General features: G+C 39.9%; 1 protein-coding gene across 6 annotated transcripts in view; it reads left to right on the forward strand.

Annotated features, from left to right (window-relative positions):
• The window catches only part of gramd4a (GRAM domain containing 4a), a 37,441-nt gene extending 27,902 nt beyond the window's left edge, over positions 1 to 9,539 (forward strand). For 3 of the 6 annotated variants that reach the window (XM_044021484.1, XM_044021488.1, XM_044021489.1), the window contains 15 exons: positions 744 to 882; positions 1,336 to 1,361; positions 1,540 to 1,631; positions 1,751 to 1,842; positions 2,071 to 2,119; positions 2,201 to 2,272; positions 2,358 to 2,401; positions 2,492 to 2,601; positions 4,706 to 4,860; positions 6,083 to 6,100; positions 7,505 to 7,649; positions 7,770 to 7,863; positions 8,233 to 8,323; positions 8,493 to 8,561; positions 8,837 to 9,539. In XM_044021484.1, the coding sequence (XP_043877419.1) occupies positions 744 to 882; positions 1,336 to 1,361; positions 1,540 to 1,631; positions 1,751 to 1,842; positions 2,071 to 2,119; positions 2,201 to 2,272; positions 2,358 to 2,401; positions 2,492 to 2,601; positions 4,706 to 4,860; positions 6,083 to 6,100; positions 7,505 to 7,649; positions 7,770 to 7,863; positions 8,233 to 8,323; positions 8,493 to 8,561; positions 8,837 to 8,950 (1,310 nt within the window). In that variant the 3' untranslated portion in view covers positions 8,951 to 9,539. The remainder of the gene's footprint in view (positions 1 to 743; positions 883 to 1,335; positions 1,362 to 1,539; positions 1,632 to 1,750; positions 1,843 to 2,070; positions 2,120 to 2,200; positions 2,273 to 2,357; positions 2,402 to 2,491; positions 2,602 to 4,705; positions 4,861 to 6,082; positions 6,101 to 7,504; positions 7,650 to 7,769; positions 7,864 to 8,232; positions 8,324 to 8,492; positions 8,562 to 8,836) is intronic. The other 3 variants (XM_044021485.1, XM_044021486.1, XM_044021487.1) reach the window with 3 other exon arrangements.
• The last annotated feature ends 245 nt before the right edge of the window (positions 9,540 to 9,784 follow it).

Genomic DNA, 9,784 nt, shown 5'->3' on the forward strand with positions numbered 1-9,784 from the left:
AGGGAGAGACAGAGTGGCTAATTTTGGAAAATGGGTTATGATTGTAGATCACTCTATCCAGGGCAGACATGCCTGAGCTTTAACTAGTGCTGGGGTTGTCAGTGTTTTTCGGAATGGATTTTGTGTGGCTGTGCGTGTGTCTTTTAAGCCACACAAACAACATAGAGTGGAAAATAATTTGCATTCACAGTCCCTTGCACTCAGTTATGATTGGTCACTCTTCATGACAATATCGTCGGCCAGTACAGCCCCTGCTTTCCTCTTGTACATATATTTAAATTGATATATATATATTTGAACTGGTCGCCTTTTTGTCATTCATGGCACAGACACATTAATGACAGCCTTATCACAGAAATTGAAGTTTGAGGTAGACAACAGTCACTTACAAACCATGTTTTTTATGCTCGCTAGTGTAAAATTCTGTCAGTTGGTCACAAATGATTTGTCCTGACAGACTGATGCTAAAGCTGCACGTCCCAGGCAACATTACAAGTGGTCAGATTTAAGGTTTAATGTGCATGATTTCTCTTTTACAATACAGAAGCATATAAAGACTTGACTAATACATTTGGCAAATGTAGCAGTATGTTGTGTGTGTGATATAACTAATGATAGTGGCAGGTCTAGGTTTTGCCTCAACATAAGCCTCTAATTGGAAAGTTTTGGAAAGCAGTATGTTTCATTGATAAAGCTCTTCAAACTCCACACAAACACATTAACTTAATGGAACATGTGTTCAGCAGACAAACAGCAGAAGGAGGTGTGGAGTTCGCGGCTGCAGAAGTGGCTGTACGAGCGCTTTGGGGTTTACATTGAGGACTTCCGATTCCAGCCGGAGGAAAGCACTGTGGAGACGGAGGAGCCGCTAAGTGCAAAAAGGTGAGACTGGAAAGAAGCGTCTTACCCTGAGTCATTAACCTGCTTTTGTGTGATAGGATGTGGAGATGGGGTGTGTAGCCACAGAGAAGCCATCTTAAAGACTGTGTCACAGTATTCAGGAATTCATATGTCTATAGACTTCATATATTGACATATCAATTTCATAAACAGTTGTATTGACATTTTGACAAGTGCTAAGTCCTTGAGTTCCACCCTGTTGATCACTACATTCAACACATTCAGATTAACTTTTATTTAACGTGGAGAAACTCCTCTCTCACTTATTCTACGTTGATTGTTTCCTTTCTCCTCTAGAAAAGTGAGTGATATCAGACTGATTAAGGCCAAAGTGTTACCACCTCCGTTCACACACCAAGCTTTTTGTTTGTGTCAATTTACACTGAAGCAACCTACATTAGTTCTGACCTTCACTTTTTGTTATTTTCCATCCAGGTTGACAGAAAATATGAGGCGACTCAGTGAGTATTAAAAAATCAACAACATAGACCCCATAGAAAAGGATAGTGAAAATATTAACTCTTTGCACGTCAATATGTGTAGAGTTCACATTTTTCAGAGTTAAACACGTACATTGAACTCAATATTGATATCCCATAGAGTGGTGTTTATCTATATGTCCCACTATCCTCGTTTCAGAGCGAGGAGCCAGACCTGTCACCAACTTCTTAAGGAATCTCTCCGCCTTATCGAATTGGCACTCCGTCTACACCTCAGCTATTGCCTTCATTGTGAGTGCACACTTTTCCTACTTCAGGTTTTTTATGTAGTGGGTTTTATTATCTCTACACATGTACGTAATTAAACACGTGATAGACGTCAATATACTGTGTTTTTCTTTTGCCTGCAGATCTATATGAATGCTGCTTGGCACGGCTGGGCCATTCCCATGTTCCTCTTCCTGGCTATCCTGCGCTTGTCCTTAAATTACCTCATCGCCAGGTAAAAACGTTTGTGTTATATGGTTACTAAACTGCTCTGTTGGCTTTAAATTGAGTTGATTACTGTATGTTCTATCTAATAAAGCCTTGTTTTTATTAAGTAAGGCTACAGCTGTGCTACTACTGAACAGATGCTCATTACATACACAGCAAATTTTATGGTTACAATGGCCAGGTTTTTGACTCCTGATAAAAATGTACAGTGCTTACATTTTCAATGTTTTTCCAGAGGTTGGAGGATCCAGTGGAGCATCGTGCCTGAAGTCTCTGAACCCATGGTAAGACGACCTTCCTCTCGCCTGTCTGTCAAAATAAACACTCACCAGTGGAGGTCAATACGTCTTTCATTATTTATGCAGGAGCCTCCAAAGGAAGACTTGACCGTGTCTGAAAAGTTTCAGCTTGTACTTGATGTTGCACAAAAAGCACAGGTACACCACAGGTTATAATACCATATATAATAACAAATCCTATAATATTACAGGTTAATAGAGTTATTCAACTATCTTTTCACAGAACCTTTTTGGTAAGATGGCGGATGTTTTAGAGAAGATAAAGAAGTAAGTTTTTTTTAACTTTCAGAATTGAAAAACGGTGCATATGAAATGACATACGTAACTCTTTTTCTTTGTGGTTTATTTGTCTGTCAGTCTGTTCATGTGGGTGCAGCCAGAGAGCACTCGGAAACTTTACATCTGCCTGTGGGTGGCTTTCATCTCCTCCTGTGTCCTGCCATACAAACTGATGGGTTTCATGATAGGTGAGAGATTTACCATATAATGATGAAGTATTCATTTACTTTTCTCATAAGTGTTTGAATGAATTACAGGTCATGATGAGTTTGTTGGAGCTTAATTCTTTCTTTTTTTTTCCGAAAAAGTGACAGTCCTACAGTCTTCATCTCTTGTTTATAAACGGAAGGTTTTCTGTTGCTGCGCCAAAGTTCTGGAATTGTCAGCCATCCCACATCAGGCTGTCTCAAACTATTGATGTTTTCACATCTGTCTGATTGTATGTCGTTCTAGTTTTTTGTTACTCGCGCTTAGTCCTATTTGGGTCTTTGTTTTGTTCGATATTGCCTAGGCACAATAATCAAACCAAACAATGCCAAACCGATAAGCCGTTCACCGAAATCGATAAGTCAAAAAGACTTAACAATCAAATGAAAATGTGGGTTATTCTCCAACATTTACCAAGGAAATGTCTAAAATCTCATCATTTAATAGAGAGGTCTGGTGTATTTAGCGACAGCACTGCTGAAATCACAACCCCTGCCTCTGTATTTCAGCTCAGTGACCATGTCAGACGGAGTCTGTGCTCCGGTCATGCAGGAAGTACTGAACAAATCTTTTTAACTAACTGATTCCAATGATTCAGTACATCCAAAATAACTGTCACTAGTTTAGGTGGCAGTACCATGTAGTGTTTTTTTGTTTTTTTTTAATTCATTGGCATAAAATGTTCCTTGGCTGGTTTGACGAGGTGGAATTTGAATTTAAAAGATTGTAGGAGAAGGCCGCAACATGAAAAGAGTTGGTCTGAATGCACAGCAAACACACATACACTCACAATGGTTTCCATGACTTCAGAGGACATTATATTGATTGAAATTATTTTCCTGGAAACCATAACCCAAACCTCATCCTATCCGTACAACATGTCTTCACTTTTAAATGTATACTTGCTTCTTGTCTCCATGAAGAAGACAATTCTACATAAGGTGAGTGTGTAAACAGATGTACGTCCCCACAACATGAGTAATACCTGGAACACGCACACACACACACAAATAAAGCTTCTTTATCTCTCCATGTTTACTCTGTTTGGCTCTGGAAGAATGCAAATACTTCACTAATGCCATCACAAACAAATAAATTCTTACAGCACTTGTGTAACTGTTTTTGCCCTGCGGGCTGTTGACGTGCCTGTGTGATCTTTTTAGTTTTAGTGTTTTCTTGCATCTATTCAAATCCTCTTTCAAGGTGCAATAAGGAAAAGGAAATGGTTGACACAATGGCTATATTTGTTCTGTGATCTAAACAGAGTTGTCACCTCTAATGTGAGCATGAGCTGCTCTTCATTTTGACTAGCACAGTTGGTGAAGATGTGATATCTACAGCCAGTGCAACATAATTAGCCACAACAAGTTGTCAAATGTATTTAGATTGGTAAAAGAAAAATACTTTATAGCTAGCTAGCTTTATATTACATTCTACATTCTATTTTTAACTATTTTTTTACAGTCCAATTGTTAATATCTTTGTATGTTTTGGTAATGCATGTTTATTACTTATTATCTTTTACTGTCTTGCTGCTGTAACAATGCAACCTTCCCCACTTTGAGACAAATAAAGGACCTTATTCCTTCTTATAGGATCTTATCTTATTAGGGATGACATTTTGTTACATACAAAGCTATAATAACTTAGATTACAGGAAAAGTAGAGCAGTATTAACAAAACAACAGTCTGATAATCATGCTTACTGTTGGCAAACACATTCAGTAGTTTTGCCGTTCTGTGTTTACAGGTGATAATGTTGGATTTTTTTGAAACACTGGTGCCCATTTCTATATCTGTACAGCATAACTCAAGGATAATATTTATTATTCAAGACTTTTCAACATGGGGTATATTAATGGAGCCAGTAATGAGAACTGTGAAAGGTATTCAGGAGGACATTATGTAAAAAATGTAAATGATGTGAAGGACACAAAAAGGGAAAGGTAATGGCATTGAAATACTCTGAAAGGATGCTGTGACTTTTTTGCCCGGCAACATTTCTCGACATTGGTTTACTTGATAACCTCTGTTTCCATAGAAGCATGTTTTTATTTCCATCCCTTCTGTTTTTCCTCTCTCCAGGCCTGTATGCTGGCATCAAGTTCTTCATCATAGACTTCGTCTTTAAGAGCTGTCCGAAGCTGCGCGACAAGTACGACACGCCTTACATCGTGTGGAACAGCCTTCCCACCGACCCACAGCTTAAAGAGAGGACCAATGCTACACTGTCGCGGCGGGTAAGGGAGCCAAAGCACAAACACAAACGCATCCACTTTAACTGCTTCTTCTCACAGCTTCTTAGATGAAATATGTGGATTATTTCTTCCCTTCTAATCCTGTGCTTAAGTTGTTTCTATTGCCAACTTAAAAATCTGAAGTTTACTTTAGGGTTTCACCTATAATGGCTTTACATTTGCATCACACAACGTTAGCACTTAAAAAGCAGCTTTACTGACCTCAAAGTAGCCAGCAGTAAAGTGCTGTATAAATTAAATGCATTATTATTATTATTATTTTAAGTAGTCATTGAAGGTCTCTTTTTCTCTTACACCTGATAAAATGCAAAAGTGTAGTAATAATAAATAATATGCTAAATTGCTTAATTGAAATACATACTAATTGAGCATTTTTTTTGTGTATATTTCAAATTAAAATAATTTATAAACTAGGGATGTTTAATATAGGACTTTTTGCTGATAGTTTTTCCTCGTGTCAAACTGCAGAGGTCATTAAGTCTCTTCTGTAGTGTAATTAACATAATGTTTTGCACAATCATGTCACAGCAGATGTTCGTATGAATTTATTTTATCAATTAAATCGTTTTTTATGAATATCAGCCAATGTCCATTACCTGATAATGTCATGCATCTCTAGTATAAGCTAAATATTAAATACATGAAACTGCTCAACAAAAACTAGACTTTGTCCAATAAACTTACGGCGTCAAAAATAAAGTTTAACGCACCTAACATTTATCAAGTTTTGTAAGAACAAAAATGTGTCGACCTATGAAGAATCAGCCACGTCGGCCCAATTAATCTGTCTACTTTTACAATGAAGTAGTTTATCTCTGTAGGTAATCTTAGTACTAATGTTAAAAGAGCCACTAAATTGTCATTGAACACGAGATAGAAGGTCATGCTTTAGATGTACAGATAATGTCGTGCTGAGGTGGGGGAATAGTTTATGAGACTGCTGCAGGTCAGATTCAACCTTTTATGAAGTGCCAGTCAACCTCCTCCTGCCACTGACCAGAGACAAAGGGAGAAAAGGTCAATAAAGTATTAAAACTCCTGCCAATAATACATGAAAACCCAGCTACTCGTTGTCTATTCTGGCTATGTGAATACCCCACAGTGTCTTTTCTGTTGGTTTGAATGTGTGTGTGTGTGTGTGTGTATATATATGTCTTTGCTGTGGCCTCAGTTGCAGGTAAACTCTGTTGTTTCTCTCTCTCAGCTCTCTGGCATTGAGAAGGTAGGGACTGTGTGTGAGTGTGTCCCTGTTTGACTCCTGCTGTGCGTGGGTGTGCACTCAGCTCACCTCAAAGTGTGTGTGTGCGTTTGTGTGAGCGTGTGTGATGTCTGACACACCCTGGCTGTCAGTGATTGGAAAAAGAATGGATCAAAATGTCACAGTAACTTATAATACAATAGATTAAAAAATTCAAAACTGTAATATCTCTTATAATACCATTAACTATGACCGTGACATTTTTGATCCGTTGACATAGACGCCTCTTGAGAAGTAGGAGTGTGTGTTCACATGCACATAGACTAGCACCTTGATTAGCTGATGAAGACTTTCCTGTTCCCTATCATGTGCAGTAATTATTCCTCTAGTGTAGTTGCTTTTAGAAGTTTTTATATGTTGTGGGTTTATGTTATATGTTTATTTCCTTCAATCCTTTTTTAAAGCTGCAGTAAGTTTTGCTGATTTTTGTTGTTATTATTCTGCCTCTGTTCTGGGCTTTGTGAACAGAAACAGTGTAACATTATTTGTATGCTGAAAACAGCACTGTCAAGCAATACTATCAGACCTGACTGAGGGAGAGTTTGCACGTGTACAGCAGCAGTATAGGGTCGGACAGGGACAAGAAGCATTTAATCCATCAAACTGCTGAAAGACCACGTTTTTGGGCAGTAATATTCACTTCTGAAACCTATCGTGGGCGTTTATTTGTGTTTTCAGCCATGTTGCTTTACTAGCTCATTGTTGCTGTTGCCTCCATTATGTCTTGGTATAAAATGAATCTCTTTCTGTGTGTAGTGTGGGATGTAGCCAGGCGACACACCACTTAAGTGAGAAACATGAGCTGGTAGGCTTTAATTAATTTGACAGTGGTTTGAATGCAACAGTTTTGAGATAATAAGGTAATCGTTTATGTAAAGATTTAACCAATAATTATTATCAATCCAACATCAATACATAGAGCAGGGAGACTTTAAATCTTATATTTTCACAAACTAACGTGTGTGTTTGGCCTTGCAGCTGTATTCACAGTAACAGTATGTGTTCAGAGTGAATGATGGCCTCACTCTGTGCTTGGCACGTCACACCTGCGCCCGCTGCGGAGACGAGCACACGCAGAGAGGCACAGAAATGAAAGTAGAAGAGCCGTTTCCAGTGTGGCTACTCGTCCTAACAGATCTGGGAACATCTTGTCTTATTAGCTGGTGCCACATCATGAGTTGTGATACTTGAGTTTAAATTTCTCTCCCTCTTCTTCTTCCTCCCTCCCCCTTATCATCACACTGCTTTCTTACCCTCCCGTCTCGCCTTTCTCCTGTGTGCCTCTCCTCTTTTTTCACCTCTAATCACCCTGTGCATTTTTCTTTCATTTCTCTTTTCCCTCCGTCTCTTCCCCACATCTCTCTCCAGGTTCAGCCAGTGGTCTCTCGCAGCAGCCTCTCCACGGTGCCGTGTGGCGTGAGCCGAGACGAGGAGACTGGTCGCTCCCACAGCACCAAGAAGGGAGCCTTTCATGAGATTTTCAACCTGTCGGAGTCAGAGCGCCCTCTGGCGGGTGAGGAACCTTACAGCAGCTTTTAAATAAAGACATTTGTGCATCTGTTTTCATCAGCGAAAATTCATTCATTCATTCTTGAATCAAGACAAAGTCTAATGTTCTCTTATGTTTCGCCAGTGTGTGAGAATGGCTGGAGGTGTTGCCTGATAAACAGAGACAGGAAGATGCCCACAGACTACATCAGGAACGGAGTGCTTTACGTCACAGAGAAGTAAGTCGGACATGTTTTCCCTTGAGAGCGTCTTTTATCGTTGATTCTCCGACTGCAAGAAGGGGGGGAAAAAAAAGACTACATTTCAAAAGAGGGAGGAAAAATGGAGTCACATAAGCACATGTGTGGTACTGAGTTTTGAAATAAAGAGATACTTCACATCCCCTCCTTCTATGTGTGTGTCAGTCAGTCAGTTAACAGGAGATCAAGTAGAACAGGCCTCCCCCATGGGAATTTCTCTGATCTTTAAATCACTTTACCTGTTTGGATATTGAACAGACAGCACGTCCATTAAGGTTGTTGTCAGTTTTGCTGGCCCATGTTTTTCTCAGAAGACCCATCAGCTGTTCTCTCTCTCTCTCCCCTCAGTTACCTCTGCTTTGAAAGCTCCAGCTCCAGATCCAGTTCCTCTAAAAAGAATAAAGTTATCAAGCTGGTGGACATCACTGACATACAAAAGGTACCAATCTCTCTTGATCTACACTAAAAGAAAGTAATTAAATAATGAATTGAATGTATGCAAAGCAGGTAAACATAGTAGATTAAATTGTTTTTGATGTGTTTTGGATATTGTTGGTACTGTATTAATAAAAATGTACCTTTTTTTTTTCTTACCTCTAACTAACCAGTACAAAGTGCTGTCAGTTCTCCCAGGAAGTGGGATGGGCATCTCCATAGCCACTCCCTCCACTCAGAAGGTACTGTACACTTTTGTTTGTGGGATTTATTTTGTTATTCATACACAAATATGTTTGTGTTGCGTGTTGTTTCTTCATGTGAGGCACTTCAGCGGCCATTTTGACTGGCAGCTGTAGGAAAATCAAATGAACGACGGCTGCGTTCCTTTTAGCTTTATCCATTTTGGCGTAAATGCTGGTGCACTAGAACTGAACACAGCCATAGTTATTGGGATCAGTAACATCTGTGCCTTTTTCTGCTAAAATGTCAAAACGGCATCTCTTGTCTTCCGCAGCCATTGGTGTTTGGTGCCATGATCCACAGAGACGAGGCTTTCGAGGCCATCTTCACACAGTACATGAAGATCATGACGTCCACCACCAAACCAGCAGCCAGCGCAGAGCCCTAAGACATTCTGCCCCCCGCAGTTCTGCTCCGCTCTGCACTGCGGCTGAAGTCTTGAGAGCCTCCTGACTTTCTACTGGACTGGAAGACACAACAAACTTTGGCACACCACACCCCTCTGCTCGGCGAGCACCTGCTCCTTCTGATTGGTGGCCTCCCCCACCGTCTTTGCCGCGCCTTTTGGGGAAATGAGGGTGAAGTCTGGCAAACGTGTGTTGGGTCAATGGACAGCATTTGTGTTGCAGGAGCGAGGAGCTGAAAGTGTGGTTTGAATCCATCAGCAGAAGGCTGGCGAGGGGGCTGGATCCCCCACCACGTGACTGATCACCTGATTGGATGACTGGTTTCTGACTTACATGTTTCAGTGTTTGCATGTTTGAGCGTATGTGTGTGCGTGTGTGTGTGTGTGTGTGTGTCTTTTGCTATAAAAGGAAGATTTTAAATATGTCGTGAAACAAATAGGAGACAAACAAATAACCGTTATAACTGCCAGGTATCTATCATATATTTGAGTTCAGCTTCATGAATGAGAGTAAAAAAACAAACCACTGAGGAAATATTTAGATGTGAAACTAACAGATTTTTATTTTAAATTTTTTTTTTTGCCCAACAAAAATCTAAGCGTGAGTGGTCAGTGATCGTGTCTTTTTTTTTTTTTAAACGTGTATTAGCTGTGACAAAGTCAGATGACTGAGCCTTTCTGTTAGTTTACATTGCTGCTGTCTTCACTTGTGGATCCTCGCTCTACGTTCTAGACACATTTCAGCAGCTACAGTATACGTCGAGTCATCAGTGTCTAACCAACAAACAGGAAAACGCGCGCTGCATTCAGTATCCG

This window comes from Solea senegalensis, linkage group LG3 (genome assembly GCF_019176455.1).
Source record: "Solea senegalensis isolate Sse05_10M linkage group LG3, IFAPA_SoseM_1, whole genome shotgun sequence".
Lineage (NCBI taxonomy): Eukaryota > Metazoa > Chordata > Actinopteri > Pleuronectiformes > Soleidae > Solea > Solea senegalensis.